The sequence below is a fragment of the Mercurialis annua genome, linkage group LG1-X (genome assembly GCF_937616625.2).
Source record: "Mercurialis annua linkage group LG1-X, ddMerAnnu1.2, whole genome shotgun sequence".
NCBI classification, from domain to species: domain Eukaryota; kingdom Viridiplantae; phylum Streptophyta; class Magnoliopsida; order Malpighiales; family Euphorbiaceae; genus Mercurialis; species Mercurialis annua.
The window spans coordinates 47226008-47250799 of NC_065570.1; the positions used below are offsets into that span (position 1 = coordinate 47226008).

The 24792-nt window shown below is 33.0% G+C and overlaps 2 protein-coding genes across 2 annotated transcripts; one reads left to right on the forward strand and one right to left on the reverse strand.

Annotated features, from left to right (window-relative positions):
• Nucleotides 1-3833: 3833 nt before the first annotated feature.
• On the reverse strand, nt 3834-4649 carry LOC126671844 (uncharacterized). Its single transcript, XM_050365653.1, has one exon. The coding sequence runs from the start codon at nt 4647-4649 to the stop codon at nt 3834-3836; it is 816 nt and encodes a 271-aa protein (XP_050221610.1).
• A 16816-nt stretch (nt 4650-21465) lies between these two features.
• On the forward strand, nt 21466-24266 carry LOC126680461 (DNA-directed RNA polymerases II, IV and V subunit 8B-like). Its single transcript, XM_050375590.2, has 5 exons — nt 21466-21663; nt 21974-22054; nt 22658-22815; nt 23551-23645; nt 23813-24266. Exons 2-5 carry the CDS (start codon nt 21979-21981, stop codon nt 23922-23924), a joined length of 441 nt encoding a protein of 146 aa, XP_050231547.1. The 5' UTR covers nt 21466-21663; nt 21974-21978; the 3' UTR covers nt 23925-24266.
• Nucleotides 24267-24792: the final 526 nt, after the last annotated feature.

A 24792-nucleotide genomic window follows, 5' to 3' on the forward strand; every position in this document is an offset into this window, starting at 1 on the left:
CCTTTTTACTTATCTTAAACCCTTGACCCTTTTCATTTGTTCCTTGTTTAACATTCAATACTATGTACTTTGTATTCCATCACACGCTTTCTTGACTCGTCGCTCCTATCCTTGTACATCTATCGTCGATATCCTTATTAAATCCGATGTCTTTCTAATATCACACAATATCCACCTCATCTTATCATAAGGGCAATCTTCTATCTTCAAAGCATAAACTATAAATCGATTCCTATACTCAACTATCCTCTTTTCATACTCCTATCATACAATATGAACGTCCTAGTTCACCATCCAATCATTTTCATTCCGCTATTCACGTACATCTATCATTTACTTCTCTTATACAAACTTCATCCTTCATATCCACTTCTTCTCTTATATCCTTGTTTAAGATCTTTGACATCCCGTCAAAGAAATACTTACTTTTTAACACATCACTAATCAGGTACATATCACTGTCCAACGTATTCACGATCTTAACTATATACTAGCTCGTTAACTCGAAACTAAGTTCATATCCTAGAAGCATAACGTCTATGTTTTCGCAACTATACGTATTCATTCGCCTCTTGGTCTTGACCGCATCTTGCTCGCGAGCACTTCACTTCCGTTACAGAGTTCTGGTCTAGGTATACTTACATGAAAACAAAACTCTTTCAAAACTCTTTCGATAAAACAATTCATCTTGAACTTTAAATCAAATTTCATTTTCATTTTAACAAAATTGTGCACTAGGGTGATGACGTCTCTCATCCCCAAAGAGTTGCCACATCTCACCTTTTCGTCCGAACATAATGCATATGATGCATGTCCTATTGATGTATGTACAGATATATGTAGTGATGCACTTCTATCAATGTCGTGGCACTTATCGATGACTATCGCGGGTCTAGGCACAACTATGTTTTCAAAATCGTTTACACAAACAACTTTCAAAAAGTTTTAAACTTCGAGTTTTGTAAGTTCTCTAGACATTTAAACTCTGTACACGGTAGGTTCTTCCACTTCTGTAACTTCATACTTCTTCTTCATGCACATCTCGACATTTCGATAATTCGATTTCGATACCATCTATACGTCATATACGTATTTCGCAAAGAAACAAACAAAGGTTTCACAATCCATCGATCATACTTGTCATAATGAAACAAACAAGAATTCACAATCAATCAATTCGATCACAAAACAAATAATACAAACGACTTGGATCAGACATGGCTCAATTCTATAGCTGCAGTAGTTCCTAGCTTAGTCTAATGACATAATACCTAGGAACAAACAAACACCAATCACAGACTCGCAGTGGTATCATGGACCAACTGCACTCAAATCACATATTAGCAGAGGTAACTGGACCAACTGCTCTGATACCAACTTTGTCACGACCCAAATTATTGAGCCGAGACCGGCGCTAGGGAATGGGAGTGGTAGCTCCGAAACCCGTAGCAAGCCTAAAACCACTCTAACTTTTTCGCGGAAACGCAAACACAACTATCCTATAAACATGTAATAAGAAGACACGTTTACAATCATAACGTATATCATATATATATCACATCATCGATACAACCATAGTGGGCATCTCACTTCCGTAACTTGTACGTACTAGCCCGTCTATCGATCAATACAAAACTGACAACCAAAAGACGTCACATCAAACAAACATTAAATATGTACACAACCTATAAGACCTGACTATTCTATGCTAAGACTCGTCATACGTATACTACTGCAGCACCAAGGGGACTCGTACTCAGCACACCAAAGACGGTCTGTCTGATCCGACTCTAAACACCTGAAAACATCAATGTGAGGGGTCAGTATTTGGGGAAATACTGAGTGAGAAAACACATTACTAGGGTATTATAGAAAATAACATCGCATTTAAAACAAAACACATATATACAAACATATTATACTTCAAGCATTTGATCCGATCGAAACCCTAGTCTCTTAGTATGCATAATGAACATTATCACAACATCTAACGATCGATCGATATGAGTCCGGGATAGTTCAACCAGCCGACTCGCAGATACAGGCCCCGGGATAGTTCAACCAGATAGGCTCTGTATCGCATGCACAAACAAGTATGATATACGACCCATGAAATCTCTATCTATGACTTACCCGGACGCTGGTGATCACACAGCCTATTGACACCCAATAGGTAGCTTGTTTCCCCCGGATCATATACTAGTTTTCACAATCTATATATATTTGATAATACGATGCACAAATTCATTTCTATCGATAAAATACTATAGCATGCGATGTAGTTTAATATTATATTTATAATATAAAAACTATCTATTGCGTAATAATACTCAAAGTAAAGTTTAACTCACAGCGATCGCTATTCCTTATATCCAAACGTAAGCTCCACACGTCATTCACTCTTTTAACTATTCCAGCTCGTCGATCTCGTACCTCGTCGATGTATCCACTTCCTATTCAAATCATACGTACGTTTAATTCATAAACGTAGGCTTAATATTCAAACTCCTAAGTTATAAACTTAGGTTAACACAATCGTATCTCTAATACGATTCTTAACTTTGATAATCTCTCATTCACACTTCTCTTTTAAACGTCCTAGTTTATGTTTTGATATTCAATCGAATCGTGATTGATTATGCGACTTGAAATTGTCTGTAATCAAGTTTCCGCGTCGCGTCAGGGCTCTGGAAGCCAAAATCATCGATTCCTACTAACGAGTGACCGCACGTTCGTGCAGCAGTGTACTGCACGTTCGTGCAGTACGCTGCACGTTCGTGTGCTCCACGTTCGTGTAGTGTACTACACGAACGTGTGCTACACGTTCGTGCAGTCTGCTACACGAACGTGTACTGCACGTTCGTGCAGTCTGCTACACGAACGTGTACTGCACGTTCGTGCAGCAAACGACTGCCGATGTGCAGCCCCGGGGTTCATTCCCCGGGCCATTTCCGACGTGCTACGACATGCTAAATCGATCCGTAACGCTTAATAACATCAAAAACTCAAGATTCAAGCTTAAAACGTCGAATTCAAACTCAAAATCATTAAAACGGTAAAACCGCTCGAAACCCTAAACCAAAACGTCAAGCTTACCTCGATTGACGCTCATAGAAGATAGAGAATTGAATTCTCAATCCATCGGCGCGAGAATCACTCGATTTGGACGAGAAACGGCGAAACCGCGGCGGATCGAATCGATCGCTTAAAACCTTCTGTACGCTCCTTCTTCTTCCTCCATCTGATCTCTTTCTTTTCTTTATATAGATTGGCTAATTAGCCACTTTAGTCCTTCATTTCTTTAACTTTAACCAATTCTCCTTTAAACTTTCTAATTTAACCAAACGGTTAAATTATTCTTTTAACTCGATTACATACGTATTATTTATATCCAGATAAATAATACTACTCCAAATATAACTATTCTCGTCGATAATCTTCCGATTGCTATTCTCGAGGCTAAATTGGCTAATTTGCACTTTGGTCCTTGAACTCTTCAAAATTGACAATTTAGCCCAAAATGAATCCGCGTCCAAATTTTAAAAGGTCTCCGATTGACCTGAAACTTTTACCACCAATACTATAAAACATTTCGCGGACCTTGGCGAAATAATTCTATTTTCGGACTTAACTGGTTAAATTACCACTTTAGTCCCTGAACTCTAGTTTGTAACTTTCTTGATATTTTTCCTTATTTTCTTATTCTAATCTTCAAACATATACGTCTTACTCCATATTATCCTTTTCTTTAATATCCCATATCTTTATCTTTGCAACTCCGGTCCTTTTCTGCCGGACACGTTGCACTGAACGGCACCTGAACTTACGGGGTATTACAAGTTTCCCCTTGATTTTTGATGCCAAAGAGATTCTAGCTGTTTAGAAACCCGATAGCTCTCAGAATGAAGAAAAGCAAGACCGTCCCTATCCACATCAGATAAATTAGAAAAGTCAGCAGACGCTTCTAGCAAATGAATGGAATGATGAATATCATCTAATTTGTTGTTAAGGTTACCGAAAACATTGATGTTCCAGTCCTTAATTAGAGAACGAAGAGCCCGAAGTCTGTTAACCAAATCACCTTGAACTGTGACACTGATATGCTCCCAAGAATTAGCAACAAATGATTCAAAATCGGAATGCTCCCACCAAGCATTAATTGACCTAAAAGGTTTAGGACCCCAGTCAGTATTAACCGCCGAGCGAAACAAAAGCGGTGTATGATCGGAATAATTTCTGGGTAACGCCGATAAGAAACAATTCGGCCATTCCACTAAAATGTCAGCTGAAATAAAACATCGATCAATTCTAGACTTAGAGGTAGAATTCTGCCAGGTGAAAAGGCGATCTTGCAAAGGCGATTCAATTAAATTCGAACTATTAATAAAATCCGCAAAGAGCTGCATAGACGAAGAGAAACTGCTGCAATTAAATATCTCCGTAGGAGAAAGGACCTCGTTGAAATCCCCTATAAGAATACACATTCTTTCCGCAACAATTTGCTCCAGAATGTTGGGCCAAAATTCAGCACGTTCCCGAGGACAATTACTCGCATAAACACAAATGAGTCTAATAGGCAAAGATTTCCACAAGAAATCCAAAAGAATCCATCTGTTGCTAATAGAAGTAGTAACTGAACCCAGGACCATTTTGTTCCAGATACAGACGATCCCACCCGAGGCTCCGCAAGAAGGAGCAAAACAAAACTGAAAATCCAAGTTAGGCCACAATTTACGAACTAAAAAATCATCCATCGACTCCTTTTTTGTTTCAATGAGACAAATAAGAGATAAGGAATTCTTATTTATCAAAGAGCGAATAATACGTTGCTTTCTCGAAAAACTCAAACCACCACGACAATTCCACGATATGCAATTAAATGTACTTAACATAAAAATAAGCAAAAACTTGGATAAGCATTCCCCTCAAGATGCTTTCGGTAAATCCTTAAAGAACCTGTCAAAGAAGCGACGTAATTTTTGATTTGTTTGATTCAGAAAATAAGCCCATATTGACACCAATATTCCAAGTAGTTTCCAATTCTCCTGCAAAAACTTCATGAATAGGTTTGACCTGTTGATGAGCTAAAAGTATTCTGTTCCTGTTTAAAATGCAGTCATCATCAAGGGAGGAAGAAGTATCTTGCTGGGAGTTAACTGAAATATTAACATTCCTTTGTTTCTTGCGCAAAGTTATACCAGGATGATTCAAAATGGGAAATTCATGTGAAGCCGTCACCTGCTGATCATTAACCTGATGAATAGAAGAAGGTATTGTCTCAGGAATTACCTCTTCAGAAATCACCTTAGCTGGAAGAGTATCCTGATCAAGATCAATAAGAGACGGGACATCCAAGTTGAGTGCCAAATTTTGCGAAGCAGAGATAGGAGCTGCTGAGGAAGAAGAAGAGCTATCTCCCGAATCCGAGTCATCAGAATGAATATCTTGGTAATCCGTCATAAGAACCGGTGAATCAATTTCAATGACAAAGATAGGATACACGTTCTCTCCAATGTGGATAGGAAAAGAACAGTCTATTCTCTCAAAACCTGCTGATAATAGAACATAAGCTGCATCCAATCTCTCCATTGATTTCACAAAGGGGTGAACCGTAACAAAATCTCCCAAACGATTCCCCACACTTCTAAAAAACTTCTCAGTCCAAGAGACTAGGGGAACTCCCAAGATTTTTACCCAAACGAAACGTTCTTGCGCCACATAATCTGCAAACCATGAACTCTTAGACTCAAAAAAGTCAGAACAGTCCATATTCAAAAAATTCTGCTTCTCCACAGAAGTATTGAAGTTAATCATAATGAATTTGCCTCCCAAGAAAGAAGATGAAACAAAAGTAATTCCTCTCTTCTGGAGATAACTCCCAGCATGTAGTATAGTTTGAATGTGTTTCACAGTCACCAAAACAGCATTATCATAACAATTCTGAGCCAACATATCTGCTGAAACCATCAATGGTTCTAAATTCACTACTTGGGCATAGGATCGCGCATCGCGTAACGAAGAATGAGAAGATTTAACAGCAGAGATTTTGACCGGTGAACTAGGTTTAACTGTGGAAGCTACAGGCTGAACCATTACCGGATTGACAGCAGGTTTAACAACAAACGGGAATCTAGCTCGAAAAGCCCGAATATTGTACGAACCAATCCAAACTGTGTTAAGCTTCGACAAAGCGAATTGGACGTGAGAATGGTCATTGATACGCAAGAATCCGAATCTGAGGTTTGCCTTATTTCTCCTACGCGCAATAGTAACGTTACCAAAAATACCATATTTTTCGAACGCTTTTTGAAGGTCCGAGAATTTCCAGAATTGAGGAAAATTCTCAAAGTATAAGACCACCGGAGATGATTCTGAAGATTGGGAACGGGTTAGGTTTAGAGGTTTGCTAGTATGGTTTAGAAGAGATGAAGGAATTTGGCTAGGGTTAGGGTTAGGGTTTTTGGGGAAGGGGAGCATCGCGTATGATATCAATTTCAACTTCTCTTTGAAAATGTCACATATTAAACAACAGGTTGACTAACGGGGATTGATTCAAGTGGTAAGCGGTTTGATATCGCTTAAATAAGATAGACTTACCATGCCAGGTGAGCGATGCGGATCGGATCCATATTAGTCATGAAACCTTAAAAAACGAATGGGCAACAAAAAAAACACCAGATTGACCCGTAAAATATATCAATTTTCATAAAGTTAACAATATATTTATTTTTCTTTCGAATATGTCTAGTTATTATTATTTTAAGAAAGCTTTACATATAGTTTTAATGGCATTAAAAAATTAAACCTCGCCTTAAAATAACGAGATGAAGTTATGTTTATAACCGATTTGAATACCCAAATCCAAGTGATCTATGATAGCTGGATGTGAGTTCTCATTAGTACCTCCTAAGAATAAGAGTTATGAGAACTCAATTTGAGCGTTAAGAAATGATTGAACTAAGATCCGTACAATATTCTATTTGACATAAAAGATGTAAAGAATTATATTGTAGCACGATTCATATCATGTGCGCTTGGACGACCAAAAGGTTTGCGGGAGAATGATTACCTGCTTCTCCGCTATGTTATGTCATTACTAACAGATGCATAGCTATAAGCTTCCAAGTGCAGGTGTACTCATTAGGTCGCACGATCTGTGTACTAGTTTTTCTATGTGAATATATTTTTGATAATAAAAAATCTCACAGTGAGGTCTAACTAGTCATGTGCGAGTGAGAGATAGTGGAATTTGGGTCGGGTCCATGATAGATTGACCTGAATCCGATTAATTATTTGGGTATGCATGGAAAGGGTGCAATCCCTTTAATGGAAGGTTGCAACTCCATGAAAATTGGCAATTTAATAAAAAAATTACGCTTATTCATGTCACCCTTTATTTACTTATATATATGCATTGAAGATACATCATTAACCAACTTAATCATAAATAAATTCTCTCAAAATATAAACAACAAAAGAGTACATTAGTTAGTGAACTTAAGTATTTTCCATTGTAAAAATACTTGAAACTTAGTATCAAAATTCAATCAAACTTATAAAATCAGCAAGAAATATGTCTAGAATTTAATTTTCGCATATTCTGACAATTTAGCATGGTTATAGGCTTATAATTGTTTCATTCTTTAGCATTAAAAGAAGTTGTCTTTTGGTGACTGACAAAAACAATTGTCAATTAGCAACAAATTTTCCGAATGTATTTGTTCGTCGCTAATAACCATTAGAAAATTTGGCAATAGTCCACGATAGTTTTCTCGACGGATAAGTCCGTCGAGAAAACCATTTTCTTTATCATAAAAATGATTATTTTTCATTTAAATATACAAATATATATGATCATATAAAGACTCTCTAATTTTTTGCTAAAAAAAGACTCAAAGTCGAGAACTCGATTCATTAGTTTTCTTAATAATAGTATATTCACACTAAGAACAACACAACGACAATTATGAAGTACAATATTGAAAAAACAATGAAGAGAATAAGAGGCTGATCCTAGGAGAAGTAAGTTAGTTTGGAATAGCTAAATAAGCAAAGATGGCGTATCTTCTTCTGACCGTTGGCCTACCATTCTCCAAGTAGGAGAAAATTGGTTGTTAAAACAATGAACGAAAACCATCTCTTATCTTACGCCCACCAACACCATTTCCTAACTCTCATTTCTAGTTCTACCTCAGCCGTTATCTTCAAATACACACACTCTTATTTTCATATTCTTACCTTGCGAGAATTACAAATGCAAGACCATTAATCTTAATTTATGCCAAATAAATAATCGTATTTCTGTAAAACAATGATATAATGTTCTTCATCTCGTAGTCTAGATTCATGGCATCAACTATTAGTTATATAAATACCGGCTAAGAGTACGTATAGCCAGTTCTTGCATACATCTGTTTCTTGATTGTTCACCTGTTTTACCTACTTCTGCAGGCTGCAGCCGTCACAAGATTTTCATAATCACCAAAAGGGTTATGAAAGGAATTAGTTTCAATTACTGCATTCAGGCCCTAATACTGTATCATACCAAAATACATGCCATATCGAGGTACTAATTAAAGCTATGTTCCACGTAAATATGTCAAATCCTACGTTTTGGTATTTTGTTTATATATTCATGAACGCTTATAAGACTCAGAAATTCTATATACCATAATCCTATATAAAAAATATTATTTTGTTTCCATTTTCGTGATATAACTAAAATGGTTATAAATTTTAATATTTTACCCGATATGTTGTCCAAACAAGAACAGTGAGTTACCAATGAGCTATAGCTCAAATGGTATAAGCGCTAGGCAGCAAACTGCTAGGTCGTGGGTTCGTTTCCTCCCACAAGCGCTCCCCCTCCCTAATTATCAAAAAAAAAAGAACAGTGAGTTTAGTGTAATCACATTCTATTCAAGGCAGTTGAACTAAAACTAATTTGTATACAATATTATTATTAGAATGTGTTTGCTAGCACATATATATACAGTAGGTCATCTCAACTACAGCAAATAAACAAAATAAGTTTGTTTGATTTTTATAAATATATAAAAAATAAGTTTATCAGTAATACTTGCTTAGAAAAGTCATTTTCTGTTTACAGTTACCTAATTTAAGAATAAGCTTCTATGGGGCCACAAGTTAACTAAACTTCTCAACTGTATTTAACTGCTAAAAGCTAGCTTCACAACCATCTCAAAACGCTTTCCTAAGTTTCTTTAGCTTAACACAAGAATACATACACCTACCAGCCAAATTGAGGGATCAAATACATTTTGGTCTCTAAACTTATAAATTTTTTCAAAAAGGATGCCAAAAATCAATTTTTTTTTTCTTTATATGCCACCTTAGTAACATTCATTTCCAAATAAAAATATAATTTGAAACTTTTCCCGACGTGATAAATATTCTTAATTTAGATGGTCACGTCATCAAAATTAGATCGGAAAATCATTATAAGACAGAATTTGAAAATTTGTGACCTTAACAAATAGACTGATGTTTAATATCATTTTGAAATAACTTTAAAGTTTAGTGACCCAAAAGATATTTGACCCCAAAGTGAGCATGACAAACATTCCATTACTAATATTCTTTGTTATGCATATTATTATTTCAATCATTTTCATGAATATCTCTCACCACTATCTTGACTTTTTCACAAGCATATAATATAATACTTAATCAGTTGTAGAAAATAAGAAAAGATTGAAAAATGCTTGTTTGAGTAGAACACAATTTTTGAGATTGTGGGTATATTAGGTACAAGACAGAGATCAAATGTCAAAAATACATTCCTTCAAATGAATTTGTATACTTACCCTGATGTAATACAACACCTTTACATTCTGTTATATGTAATAACAAATTTGCATTTTGATGTATGCATCAGTAATCAAAGAATATAAATTCGTTTTTCTTTGAGCAGAATAATTTGTTATTATAATAGACTCACCCACCATGCGAGATGTGCGACGCGGGTCGGATCCGGATTAGTCAGGGCGAAGCCTTGAAAACCGGATGGGTACCAAAAAAAAATAATAGCCCCCACTATAGAAACTAATATGTGAGGAAACGTGCAAGTGAAGAAACAGATTTCAAGTGGGAAACTATATGAATAGAATGAAGAAGAAGAGCACTGAACCATGTCTTTCGGCTTAAGTGTTCATTGATGCAATAAACTAGGAAGTCTAATAAGTTGATTGCAACATTTTATTGTGTTTACAGTTGATGATAGAACCTAGCTTCTTATAATAATCCTCTCCAATACAACTATAAGGGTTTGGATGCGGATTTAAAACTTATAAAAAATCTTGAATCGATAATGCATTTTCATAATTCTGTTCATAACGTTTTTTAGTACATGGTCCACGGGATTTTTTAAACGGATCTCAACTATAAGACGGCACCTTTAAACTTTATACATTCAGATTAATTCTCGCTCGAGTAGTGTAGGCCGCTTGTGGGAGAGAGATTCCAATCTCAAATTTTAAAAGGTTGTATTCATGAGTATAGTTCGAACCTACAACCTCACTTAAATTAAGAGAGCGCTTTACCAACTCACCTGCGCTTAACTCATAACTTTAACATAATTCTAACCAATGCAAAATATAATTTGAACTATAACTTATAAATATATATATATATATATATATATATATATATATATATATATATATATATATATATATATATATATATATATATATATATATATATATATATATATATTTGCAAGAAGATTGTAAGTTTTGATAAATAAATTTAGGCTTAGCCATTTAAAATAATTCACCTTTTTGATATTTTTTTCGTTTATGACCTTGTCTTTTAAATTTTTAGCAATTTTCAGTTTTAGTTATAGCCATTTGTTCAAATTGGAGCGGAAAATAACTCAAATTTGGCGTTTATATTGTTTCATATTGCCTCGATTTGCATTTTTATCGTTAAAAATTTTAAACATGAAATAATATGAAAGTTGTATTTAAACTTTTTCTTCTCCAATTTCAACAAATGGCTATAATTAAAATTAAAATTGAAAATTCTAAAAAATGGAGTTATATACGAAAAATTCAAAATAATGAGGTATTTTCGAATGATTAAACTTAAATTTTATTGGAGAACCTTTGCTTCTTTTAAAATTTAAAATTCTTTAGATTAAAATTTTCAAAAGTTTTAGTCATAAATTATTAGGTGACAATAATATCAAAATAAATTATTTTAGTTATCAAATTTTAATTTATTTTTTATTTTGGTTATTAAATTTTAATATCTTTTCAATTTTTTATGAATAAGTATCTTTTCCATTTGTTTACCAAATTTTAATTGTATTCGATTTTGTTATAACTGTCAGCCGAAGTTCACTTTTTTTTTTGCATAATTTTGCCAAAACCTTTCCCTTGTTGAATAGAAATTATAATTATAAATAAGTGACAAATTTTCATAAAAATACAAGAAAAAGAAATTGTCAAGCGATAAAATTCGGCTGTCGTATTATTATTTTAGCTTAAAAATATCATTTGAACTAATTTTAAAATTTAATAATCAAAATAAAAAAATCAAAATTTAAACCATCAAATTAAAATATAGCGATATTTTGAATATTTCTATTATGTATTACCCGAAATTGTTATGTTTGATTTAAGTTTTCGTCACACAGAGGAAAAAAGGCACCAAGAATGTCGAACACTAAGGCAAGTGCGCTAACAATTGCCGTGTAGGCCACTAACACGATGATATATTAAAGAGCTTAAATTGTCAAAATCTGAGGAACAGATAATTCCACAAAGCCACAAATTAAATCATTATTCATGTAAGCAAAAAATGAATGATACTAAATGTAAACGGAAGAGCCCTAATTCAACCATCATTATTACCCAAATGAAAATTAACTGATTTGTGTCATTTCCTACGCTAATTAATTGCCCATCATCACTAATACAGTTTAACACAAACGAATTCCTTAGGTTCATCAATGCGTTCCGATAGTTGGCTATGTGATCATTTATTCATCGTCTAATACCTTCAAAATTCCGACCGGATAATCTTTTTTCGATCCTACTTTAACGTTGAAAATTTATCTGGTTTACCCTGTTTCACATTTTATCGTTTTAATTATACGCTAAAATATTAAAGTGGGCATTTTTCACAAATTTTACGAACAGAAGCTCTTATTTTCATATTTGACATCCCTTAAATTTTGAATCTACATATACATATTTGAAGAATATAAGTTTCTTTAAATTTCGAAATCGTGAATCGTCTTTTTTATTTGGACAAAAATTTAAAAATATTCTCCATGTATAGCATATAATAATTGTACATGTTTACAATTTATTTAAATTAATTAAAAAATTAAATTAGTTTTAATTTGATTATGGGTTTTTTTTTGGATAAATGATAGTTTATTAAGCTCAACCACAAGCAGTGGAAGGCAAAAGATCCAAGAAAGGATCAATCAAAAGGAGACAACAAAAGAATCCAAACATCTAAATACATCATTGCCGTTATACGTAAAATGAGTGTGAAAGGAATTAAAAAAGATCACCGCCTTGGTAATACACAAGTAAGCTAAAGACTCATGATAAATATCCACATCATTAAACACCCTATTATTCGGAGCTTTCCATAATTTCCAAATACCAAAAAACCAAATAAGCCGCCAAATTTCCTTGAAAGACGAATGAGGTAAAGATGACCAAGCGATGAAAAATGTATCAACCGATGGAGGCGAAACCCAAGAAATGTCATATTTTGCCAAAATATGGCTCCAAAACTTCCAAGCAAAACTACAATGACAAATAATATGCAAACTCGATTCTTCCAATTGACACACCGAGCAAGCAATAAATTCCGAATTCAAAATACCTCTTGCTACCAAAAGGGAATTTGTAAAAATTCTATCATTCACTAAAAGCCACGAGAAGAATTGAATACGAGGAGGAATCTTAATTTTCCAAATAAATGGAAAGAATAAGCTGCTCCGGAAAGAATTACACTGTTGCATGGCCAATGAGACGTCCCTGGATCTGAAACTTTGCTTCCCTCTCCAATTAAAAGTGTCCAAGCTGCTGGTGCATAAAGGGACTGCCGAAATCTCCAAAAGCAGCAGCTCCAAATGATGCAGTTCACCAACCCGAAGACGTCTATTCCAACAAAAGCTCGTTGAAGACAACGGAAGACTGCTGAGCTGATCCTTGACAGATATAGACTTCGACCTTGACAATGAGAATAAGCCTGGAAATCGGACAGCCAAAGAATCCGAACCTAACCAAGAATCCCTCCAGAAGATAGCAACTGAACCATCACCGGTTTTATTTGAAATTCCCACATCAAAAATCGACCAAATTTCAGACTTAGAAACACAAAGCTTGTATATCCCTTTCCATAAATGAGAAAGAGAATTAATATTACAATTCTCCAAATCATGCCAAGAGTGGATATTGCAACTATTAATCACAACCAAGTACCAAAGAGAATTACCTCCAATACGAAGCTTCCAAAGCCATTTGCAGAGAAGGCTTTGATTTTTAATTCGAAAGGGAATTAAATTAAGACCACCTTGATCATACGGAAGACAAACTTTATCCCACGAAAGTTTGCATATACCCTTACCCTCTGAATTTCCACACCAAAAAAAACGTTTCATACAACGATCCAGAGTAGCAATAATGGACTGAAAAATCACTAAAGAACCCATAAAATAAACCGGAAAGCTATTAGTTAGTTTTTAAAAATAAATGACTCATTTGTATTTTTTTGAATGGAAATGAATTTAATTTTATTTTTAAATACGGTTAATTAAATGATTTCATCATTTAAGTAAAAAAAATTGACAAAAATTTAAAAATTGGGGTACAATTAAAATGATAAAATGCGAAATAAGATAAAATTGACAACTTTTAACGCCAGAATAGGATCGGAAAGGGACTATAAAATCGGGGATTTTAAGACATTAGGCCTTTATTCATTTATGTCTCTGATTTATATTTTATCCCTAGCCTTGAAACTAAAATATATATAACTAAAAAGGTTGCTCATTCAAAAATACCCCATCTTTTTATCTTTCTTTATTTACGGATTAACACGAACATTTTTTATGTGAACCTAGTTCACTAAATCATTCATTTATTGTATAATAAATGTAATAATAAATATTAAGATCAATTAATAAATATCACATTAATTATAATTAAAATATAAATAATTAATATAATATTTATTAATGATCATAATATTTATTATTGATATGGGATCTCACTATGAATAAATGGTTTATATTCTACCTGACCAACTTGGTTCACATTAAATAATTGCATTTAACAGAAACTTGTGTTTGAATACTTAGCTATGTGGTCATTTATTTATACATGTATGTCTCTGATTTATATTTTGTCCCTAGCTTTGGGATTAAAATATACATAACTAACCAATGGGAGTTGGTTCAAGTGGTAAGCGGCTTGATATCGCTTAAGCAAGGTCTCGGGTTCGAGTCCTTGTGAATGCAGAAAATTTCCACTGGCAGACTCACCCACCATGTCAGGTGCGCGACGCGGGTCGGATCCGGATTAGTCAGGGCAAAGCCTTGGAAACCGGATGGGCTTGCCAAAAAAAAAATATACATAACTAACAAGTTTAATCATTCAAAAATATTTTATCTATTCAGTTTTTTTATTTATGGTCTCGGTTTTTTAAAAAAATTTGATTTTAGCTCATCTTTTAATTTTCAGCTTTAATTATAATTTGTATTCAAATTGGAGTAAAAAAAATTTCAAATACACCCTTTTATATTTGAAATTTGTTATAATAAAAGAGCTAATTTGAACAATATGAGAAAATGTAAAATGCATATTTGAATAATTATTTTTATCTTTAATTTGAACAAATAGCTATAATTGAGACTTAAAATTGAAATATTAGCTAAAATTAAAGATTTTGAGAGGTGAGGCTATAAACGAAAAATTCAACAAAATAGGATATTTATGGATGGTTAAACCTAACTAAAATAAATACCGTAGAAGAAAATTTTCAAAGAATTTGAACAATCGAAATTTGAAAGTTGGAGGCCAATTTATGGAGTAATTAATCTTGAGGGTCACTGAACTTTTTTTTCATGTTACTAAAATTTAATTGTAATTTTTTTGGTCGCTGGACTTCAATTTTTCAAACAAAAAATATTTAGGTGGCAACAAAAATTTATCTTTTTACCTGAAAAATTGTCATGTATGTTTAATTTGACTTAGAAATTCTCTTCGAGAATGAGATTATGTATGTTTGATAAATTTTCAAGATAAAAGTAGCAAAATTCGATTGCCACCTAATTTGCCTCATTCCATCACCTTCGTTGCCCACCGGCCTAGGAATCTCGAACGTGTGTTTATTGTATGTTTGCAGGTTGTTTGTTTGTTACGCTTGCTACGGGTTTCAGATCTCAAACTCCCATTTTCTAGCGCCGGTCACGGCCTACGATTTTGGGTCGTGACATGCACATAGAAAGAAAATTACTATCAGAGGGTGACACAGTCCAAAGAAGGGGTATTCACATATAAGAGAATAAATACTCACAACCGCTCGACATTGGGATATGGTCTTAGAAATATCCCAAGTACTCATAAGAGGGATAACCAGTGCCGGAGAATCGCCAAAACCGGTCAAAAGGTCTAAATGGACCGCCCAGATCTTTAAGAAAGAAAGACACATGAACCAGTGAAACAAGAGTAAAAATACAAAGTGCAAAAGGGTAAGAAGTCAAACTCACATGCACGACTGACCACATCCCATAGATACGAGATACTCCTCGAACGATCTGGTCCATACTCAAGTACAAGTGAGCAAGTCCAGCGGACCACCAATCATAGGTCACCGCCAGGTTTAGATCCTCCAAAACAGGAAGCACACACATTGGCAGTGTACAACTTGAATTGCTAAACAACGTAGTCCCCAGAAGATAAAAAATGAAGGTCCGAGCCGCCGAGTCTATCTTAATCAATCAAACGTTTTTCAAGACTCACTAATAAAATCAATCAATCAAACGTTTACATCTGATTTAGGCTTTGTGCATGTAAAATATCTAGACCGGCCAGACTTTTGTTACTTGCTAGAAACCTCTAAGGTTAGATGTATGTTTAGGAGTGCTTACTACTTGCCTAAAATACCAGTCCAAGTCGAGTCATATGCGGGTCAAACCTGTTTATTGCTTTGATACTTGTTTATTTACAGCTTTCATATCATGTGAACTGCATATACTGTTGAGATGAGATTAATGCAAATATGTCTAGTAAATAAAACTGGTGAACGATAAGTCAAGCACACGAGTCTCGGGGAGGTCCACAAACCTTAATCTTTAATCTGATGCACGGTATTCTTACCCATAAGCGAGTAAGGTTACCTAATCGGTTAAAAGATATTTTCTAGTTGAACTAGGTGGCGACTCCATTATCAAAATCCATTTCCAGATCAAGAAGTCAACCGTAAACCTTGAGCGAACGGCCCCCGAACCCCGCTCCGCTTTCAAGATGATTATGGGTCCTCAGAAGTACTGTTGTGAGTTATTGGCTCATTTTCTAGTGATCCAGATGTGGAATCTAGCTTCAGATAGATATGCAATGTTGCGTTCTATGAGTGATTAAAGCATCTAAACTTATTTTCTGGACTAGAATTGACTAATTTGGTGTGTGTAGTAGTTCGGCTATGGCTCTTTAATTTCGGGTTCAATTCTGTGTTTTAGGTGTTTAATTGCCGACCTCTAACTAGACTGTCTGTGTGCTCTATTTATAGTGGTTAGGTTAGGGTTAGATTTACCTAGAGTTTAAGCTGATTTTAAGTTATGTTGGTTAAAGTTATAGTGTTTAAGTTAAAGATGAAAGAGTGTTAAGTGATAGGTTTTTTAGTGTTAGGATTAGTTAAAACTACTATTATTTTAATAAAATTCGAATTTAAATTTGATAACTAAGTAAAAGGGTGTTAAAAGGTCATTTTAGTACCCAAAAGTATTAAAAAAAGGCTTATGGGACCTTATGAGTTTGGGTATGGTCAATTTTAGTCTGCCAAACTTGTAAATTGGCCCATAAACTTATAAGATATTGCAATTAGTCCAACTTTTAAACTTAGACTACAATTTTTTTAGATTTTTATAGACTATTTACGGCTAATTACATTTTAACCCTCCAAGTTCGCAGTTGTGCACTGATCACGCCTAATTGAATTCAAACAAACGAATTGATAACTTGTCATCCAGACTAATTTCTCTGAAAATCATCGCTGGACGCTTTAGTCTTTTATCTTTTTTACATGTCCGAAAAATAGGTGTCTATAATTACTCTTTCATTTCAAAAAACCTTTTTAGTCCAAACTCGTTCGATAGTCTAAATCAATTAGTTGAAACACTACCTAATGTTCATTTATTTAAACGAGACAAACTTAAACTTATTGATGTTAACTCATTTAAATTTACGAATAACTCATAAAGCTTGCAAGCTAACTTGAACTCCCACATGACCTATTGTATTTGTCACATTTTTATTTCCATCCCTAGAAAGACTATATTTAAAAGGATTTTCACGTGATGTAAACCTATTTTACCAAAAATGTCATCCCACATCCTAACTTTTTATTTCTAAACAAGAAATAATTCAGCTTTTTTTTTTGAAAAAATCATAAAAATACCACAAAAATAGCTCAACATTTCACACATCGTCACCTTATTCCCTTATTTATCATTCCTATCACAAGAGTAAAAAAATTTACAACAAACACCATTCCATTAAATAGGTGACACATGACAAGCATAACACCATATTAATGAAAAGGAATAATAACAGCTAGCACATGTGATTTCCGTATCAGAGCGTGTCAGCGCGCGTCATAATGCGTCAGCACATCAGAGCGCATCAGCACGTCAGCACTAATAGCAAGCAAGCATCAACAAATTACAGACACCGTTTTGTAATATCATCTAATACATCTCCGATACATTTTTGAGATATCGTTGATACATTTTCCAAAAAAATAAAATTGATAGTAATTTATTTATTTATTAAAAATTATTTGTAGTATTTTATTATTTCTTTATATTCACAAATATAAAAAAATCCACAAAATTATTCAAAGCAATATTTACAAAAATTAAAAAGATAGTTTAATTAACTACAATAAATAATTGTGTATCAATGATCTATCAAACAAATATATAACACATATCATAAAAGTAAAATGTATTTGATAGATAATTTATAGGCGTTGATTCTAATATATCTAGAATATATCTCTAATGCATTGATTATTTTGTCGAAATGCTTCGTTGTTTTTTATACACATCTGATACATTAATAATATATTAAAAAATAGCAAAACTTTCTATCATAAGTACATTAATAATATATATGATACAAATTTATATTTTTAAAATAGCAAACATTCATCTTTGATACACATTATATACAACTCAAGAAAACAATATCATGTATAAATTATGTAGTAAAAATGTATTTATCATGTATAAATTATATAGTAAAAATGTATTTATCATATATAAATTATATATCTATGATGTATCTATAAAATAAATTTAAATAAATATTTATATCATGTATAAATTATGTATCAAACCGATCAAATTAGTCGATTGATTTAATAATTAAAAATATTAATTTATTCGGTTAATTAAACTTCAATTTTACTATATCTCATTCCTTTTCTCAATTAAGATTTTGAAAAAGAGAAATTAACCTATCTACGCGTCGTTTAACTATTTTTAAAAAAATTATAAATCAATATTATCTAATATATTTGAAATGTATCAAATATGTATAAAAACACAAGAAAAAGTGTTTGAACGATCGAATATATATCAACCATGTGTTGGAGATGAATAAAACATGTATCAAAAATGAATCAAACATGTATCAGATATGTATCAAAAATATACATTTAAGATGTATCAAATATGTATCAGAGATGTATCCATTATATAAATAAAAAAATTAGATTACAAGTAAAGTTTAAAAATAAAAAACATGGGTGTTGCTTGGCTACTGAGATAATTATGAAAATATGAAAAAAAAAATTTAAATTTTGGTATCATGGGTGTTTTTCTTTTTAATTTTAAATATTTGAAGATGGACCAATTTTTGATATGTATCGGAGATGTATCATATATGTATCGAAAATGTATCCTATATATATTAAAAATATATTTGTTATAAACAATTTGACGATAGGTTTAACAAAAATGTATCTATATTATGTAGTAAAAATATATCTATCATGTATAAATTATGTATCAGCGATGTATTTATAAAGTTCATTTAAAAAATATCTATTATGTATAAATTATGTATTAGAGTTGTATAAATATAAAAACGAATAAATCAAATTAGTTGGTTGATTCACTAAATCGATAAAAATAAAAGATATCCATTTTTTATGTATCATGTATAATTACAAGATGTATTAAATATGTATCGGAGATGTATCCTTTTTTAAAAATATAATAACAAACCGATCGAATTAGTCGGTTGATTTAATTAAATCGATAAAAAAATAAAAACAAGAAAAAAGTTTCGAACTATCGAATATATATCAAATATATATCGAGATGTATCAAATTATATGTTTGATTATTTTTTAGTTTTTAATATAATTTCACAATATCTATTAAAATATCTCAAACTTAAAATTAATATTTTTAAAATTTTATATAAAATAAAATATTTTTGATACGTTATATTTATAAAATATATAAATAAATTAATGATTTGAGTTTTTTTAAAATATTTAATGTAAATAAATAAATAAATAAATAAATATATATATATATAGTTTAAAAAAGTATGAGGACCTTTGGAAAAAAGGTCCCCATTTTATGTGTTATATGGGGAACAGGTGCACCATGCACCTGCTTTCCAAATAATCGTGATAACAGGTGCATGGTGCACCTGTTTCACGCGTCAGCATGCGTCAGGCCTGCTGAAAAGGGGGATTTTTTAAAAAATATATACTAAATTAGGGGTTTAATAGGATAGAGGTGGCCACGGTTCATAACCCGGCGGTTCCGACCGGAACCGTCGGGTCACGGTTCAAGAAAAAGTGGAACCGGCCTGGAACCGGCCCGGAACCGCCTAAGAGACGGTTTCATGACGGTTCGGAACCGGACGGTTCAGGTTTAGGACGGTTTAAAAAAATTAAATATAAAATTAAAATTTAATTACTAAAAAATGTAATTTAATACTAATAAAATAACCCACGGAGATAGTATTATAAGAAAATAAAGATTAAAAAAAAAAACAAATTAAAATATTAACCAAAAATTTAACTAAAACAAATATAATATATATTTAATTGCAAAAGTAAATATATTATATGATAAAAATATAATATATATTTTAAATATATAATATATATTTTTTATCAACGGGTTCGACCCTTAAACCGCCGGATCCGATCCGGAACAGCCGGTTCACGGTTCAACAAATATAGAACCGGCCTGAAACCGCCCTTCGTACGGTTCCGGGCCGGTTTTAGTCCGGTTTCGGGTTTGACCGGTTCCGGGCCCGGTTTGACCGGGCCGGTTCCGGGCTTGTCCGGTTCACGGGCTAATCTGGCCCATGGCCACCTCTATAATAGGACATGTGTAGGTTAATAAGAAAAGATGGTGTTGGATGAAATAAAAAAACACTCATATTTGGTAACAAAAAAACAAATTTAATAATATTGCATGGTGTGTAAAATAAAGGAAGTATATGACATGATTAAGAGGTCACGAACGAGAGCTTAATTATAATGAGAGATTCTTAGGTAGACTCGGTCCACCACGTCACCCGCGGACTAAACCTATCATATAATGACACGTCATTAAAATGATGACAATCTTGTAAATTCGTTTATTACTTATTTACACTTTTAAATAGTAATATTACAATATTACCATAATTTTAATGACGTGTCATTATTTGATAGGTTTAGTCCACGGATGACGTGGTGTACTGAATCTACTTAAAAATCTCTCAATTATAATCAATATGGCTCGTATAGAAAATGTATTATTAAGTCATAAATGCATTTGTCAGTTAATAATATTATAAATTTAATTAATATTATTTCTCAAATGAATTTATAATTATTTTTTATAAATTTATATCTATTTATTTTTTATTTAAATTTAAACTATATTATTTTTATGAAAATTAATTATATTAAAAAGTTTATAAATATATATCTATTTTTTTTGTCAAAGATAGCTTACTCTAATTGTTAGTGGGGGTTAGCAGAAGTTAATATTAAACATTTTTTTAAATAGACACACTGCCTGTGAGTGTTGAGGGTCACCCTCAACCTCATACACATATCATTAGCGGGGTTAGCGGGAGTTAATGATAATATAAATTAGTATTATTATTATTATTAATTTGATCATAGTTTACAATTTATTTTTAATAAAACTATGTATATTTAATACAATCCCACCCAAAATTACACATTTCTCTTCCTTTCATCTTCAACCTAAACACTATTCTCTTCCTCACCGTTGCTACTGTGCAGTGCTTTTCCGCCGCCTGCTGCCGCCGCTGGTAGTGCTGTTCCTTTCCGCCACCGCTATCCGTTGCTGCCGTCGGAAGGTTCCGCTTCGTTCTGTGTTCCTCTCGTCTCCTGCAATCTTTTTAGGTAATTCTTTCTCTTTTGTTCAGCACAATTAGTCTGCTTTATACCAATTGACTAGCTCTATTTTCTGATGTTGGAATTCTTTAGCTCCCCTAGTTAAAAACAAGAAAATTATACGATTTCTGGATTTTTTTTGTTTTTTCTAAATAATTTTTTGTTTTATGATAAAATATTTCATTATACGATGCCTGTTTTTTAGTAAGTTCATGTACTTTTAATAGGTGTTTTTGTGTTTTTTAACTGAATTTAGTGTCTGTTTTTTCATATGTATAAAGGTGCTTATTAATTTTTTCTGATGAATAACTTTTTGCAGTGACAATGTCGAATATTATTATGTTTGAGGATATTTTTGTGATTGACAAACTCGACCCAGATGGTAAAAAATTCGATAAAGGTATGCTTCTTATTTATTCTTGGCTTTTTTTAATTGTGTTATTATTGATGTTAAGAGGCTCTGTAGCTATGTTTAGTAATTTGGTTTTGGACACTAATGATCATTGTAACCTGTTCATGTGAGCATTTATGTATCACATTTTATTCGGATATTGTTGTCCTCTAGTTTCAGCTTAAATAGCAATTCACAAGTCCTTCAAACCGTGTTTTTTGTGCACTTGGTTTAAGGACTTGTGGCCTTTGTCGAAAATTATGAGCTTCTAAGTCCTATCGGATTTTGGAAGAGTTGACCCCTTTAACAGTAAGGAAGCTGGACATAAGATTTTTTTCACCGTTTCTGAAGTGATAATAGCAAAAGTTATATCATTGGGGTGTGTATGTTGTATTTAAATCTTCATAAAGTGACACTGTAATGTTTTTATTAGTATCTTTGTTGACAAATTATTTTACCATGTTAAATACTTGAGAAATTATTTTAATAAATATGAAACTGGTAGAAGCAATTTAATTACTCTTCCATGAATTTGCTTACTAGTCTTTAAACCATTGCTTATGCATTGCAATTTTTTTTGTTTACTTACTCATGATTTGTGGTCTCATGCAGTGTCTCGTATTGAAGCAAACAGCCAGAATTGTGGCATGTTCATGCAACTAGATGTGAACACAGAAATTTTTCCTATGGCTGTTGGTGATAAATTCACCATGGCATTGGCTCACACTCTAAATTTGGATGGTACACCTGACACTGGTTATTTTACTCAGGTAAGTCTCGTTCATCTGCTGCTATTTTACAACAACATTGATTCCGGAGTATCTTAAAAATGTATGTTCTCTCCTCTTTATGAACCTAGTTGTACACTATATTTTGACTCAGATTAGATGATTACAGGGTCGCAGAAGACAATTACCTACTTTTCTTGACTGTTTAATAAAACTTTATCCAAGTTCTGATAGGGACGCATATACTGGTACAGTTCAAGAATTTTCCATATGTGTGATTTTATAGGGTCTGTTTTTCCATTGTTATGTGTTCAGCCTTCCATTGTAAAATGATGCGATTCTACATGTGTGATGATGGAAGAAAGAGTTGATAGTACTGGAACTTTATGTCCGTTTAGCCCTATAGGTGTACTTAAGTCACAGGTAGCCAATGTATTAGGCTGTTTAGTTAATGGTGGTGGAAATGGACACACAAATTCAATAGTGATAGCTAGGCAACTGTGTGTTGTTCCCTTAACTTAGATAAACGTGTTTCTTAGATATCGTCAAGTAACATATGCAATTTATTTATTTTTAGACATCATCGTATTCTTTCTCTTTGATGCCGGTGTCTCAGGAATGACAAAAAAATAATTATAATGTGACAACACTATCACACAATAGTTTTTCCCTGGACTACGTACTTCCTTCTGTACCATGTCCTGGATGATTCTGTCAAGCCGTTGGTCCATTGGAGAAGTTATATTTCCTAGATAAGGAATTGAATCTTTGGTGCAGGGAGGAAGGAAAACTCTTGCTGACAAGTATGAATACATTATGCATGGGAAATTGTACAAGATCTCAGAAGAAGGTTCAGGAAGAAAGGCTAAAGCGTGAGTATCCAAACTTTGGAACTTTCTTTTGTATTTGTGCACTCATTGTTGCTGTTGGTTCTTGATTATCGCATACTTATCATTGGTCATTGAGCTTATGCAATATAAGTTTTAATTGAGTTTAAGACTTAATCGGCTTTTGTTTGCCTTGTTTCTTTTGGTTTTAGAGAGATGTTAGTTTCATATGGTGGGCTTCTCATGTTTCTAAAGGGTGACCCTTCTCATGTCTCTCATTTTGAACTCGATCAGCGTCTTTTTCTTCTTATGAGGAAGCTGTAAAGCTCATTGCTAAGTTTGCCTCTATAGCTGATGTGCACGGTATAATCTTCTGCCGGCCAACTTATTTCTCATTCGAAACTGTGCCCCGTGTCCTCTGTATCTTATGGTGCATTTGCTTATGTCAAACTCGGAACTTAGTTGGGAGTATGATTTTCTTATGTAACTAAACAGGAAACCGAATGATGATAACCAGCAAGAATTTTAAACTTATGATGTGTATCTTTTTTCACTATAAATGATTCGTGCTGTGTGTTGGTAGTGGCTTGGTTTGCACTTTGCAGGAACAGATGGAAATGCAATTGTTGCAGTTTTGAGTAAGAAAATCTACGGCTTAAATATCAATTGGCCTGTTAAACTTTCACCCAATGGACAATTAACAACAAAAATAACTATTGTCATCAATTAGCTCAAATTTTGATCGACGAATCTAAATCTTGGCACTTAATACAAAACTATGGTCAATTAACCTTTATATAATTGTTTTCAAAATTAAAATATTTGGACTAATTGATAAAAAAAATGATAAGTTCAAGGGCTTAATTGACTCAATATTAATTATGTTATCAATTGCATATCCTCTGCAAGTTTAGGGGGTAGGGTTTTATGCAGTGTTTTAAAAATCGAACCGGTGAGACCACCAGTTTCCGGTTCAACCGGTTAAACAGGTTTAATGATCGGTTCAACCGGTTTGATAAATTTAAAAATTTTAAAAAAAATTCTGATTCACCGGTTTTTTACCGGTTCAATCCGGTCCAATTCGGTTTAATATCCGGTTTTTTACCGGTGTAATTCGGTCCAACCGGTCCAACCCAGTCCAACCAAAAGATCCGGTTTTTCGCAGTTTCAGACCGGACCACTGGCCGGTTTG

Bases quoted from the DNA above. Each gene is read 5' to 3' on its own strand.
- LOC126671844 (XM_050365653.1), bottom strand. From the start codon at position 4,649: ATGGTCCTGGGTTCAGTTACTACTTCTATTAGCAACAGATGGATTCTT.
- LOC126680461 (XM_050375590.2), top strand. From the start codon at position 21,979: ATGTCGAATATTATTATGTTTGAGGATATTTTTGTGATTGACAAACTC. The intron at 22,055-22,657 runs GTATGCTTCTTA...GGTCTCATGCAG, and splicing joins TGGTAAAAAATTCGATAAAG to TGTCTCGTATTGAAGCAAAC. The intron at 22,816-23,550 runs GTAAGTCTCGTT...TCTTTGGTGCAG, and splicing joins ACACTGGTTATTTTACTCAG to GGAGGAAGGAAAACTCTTGC.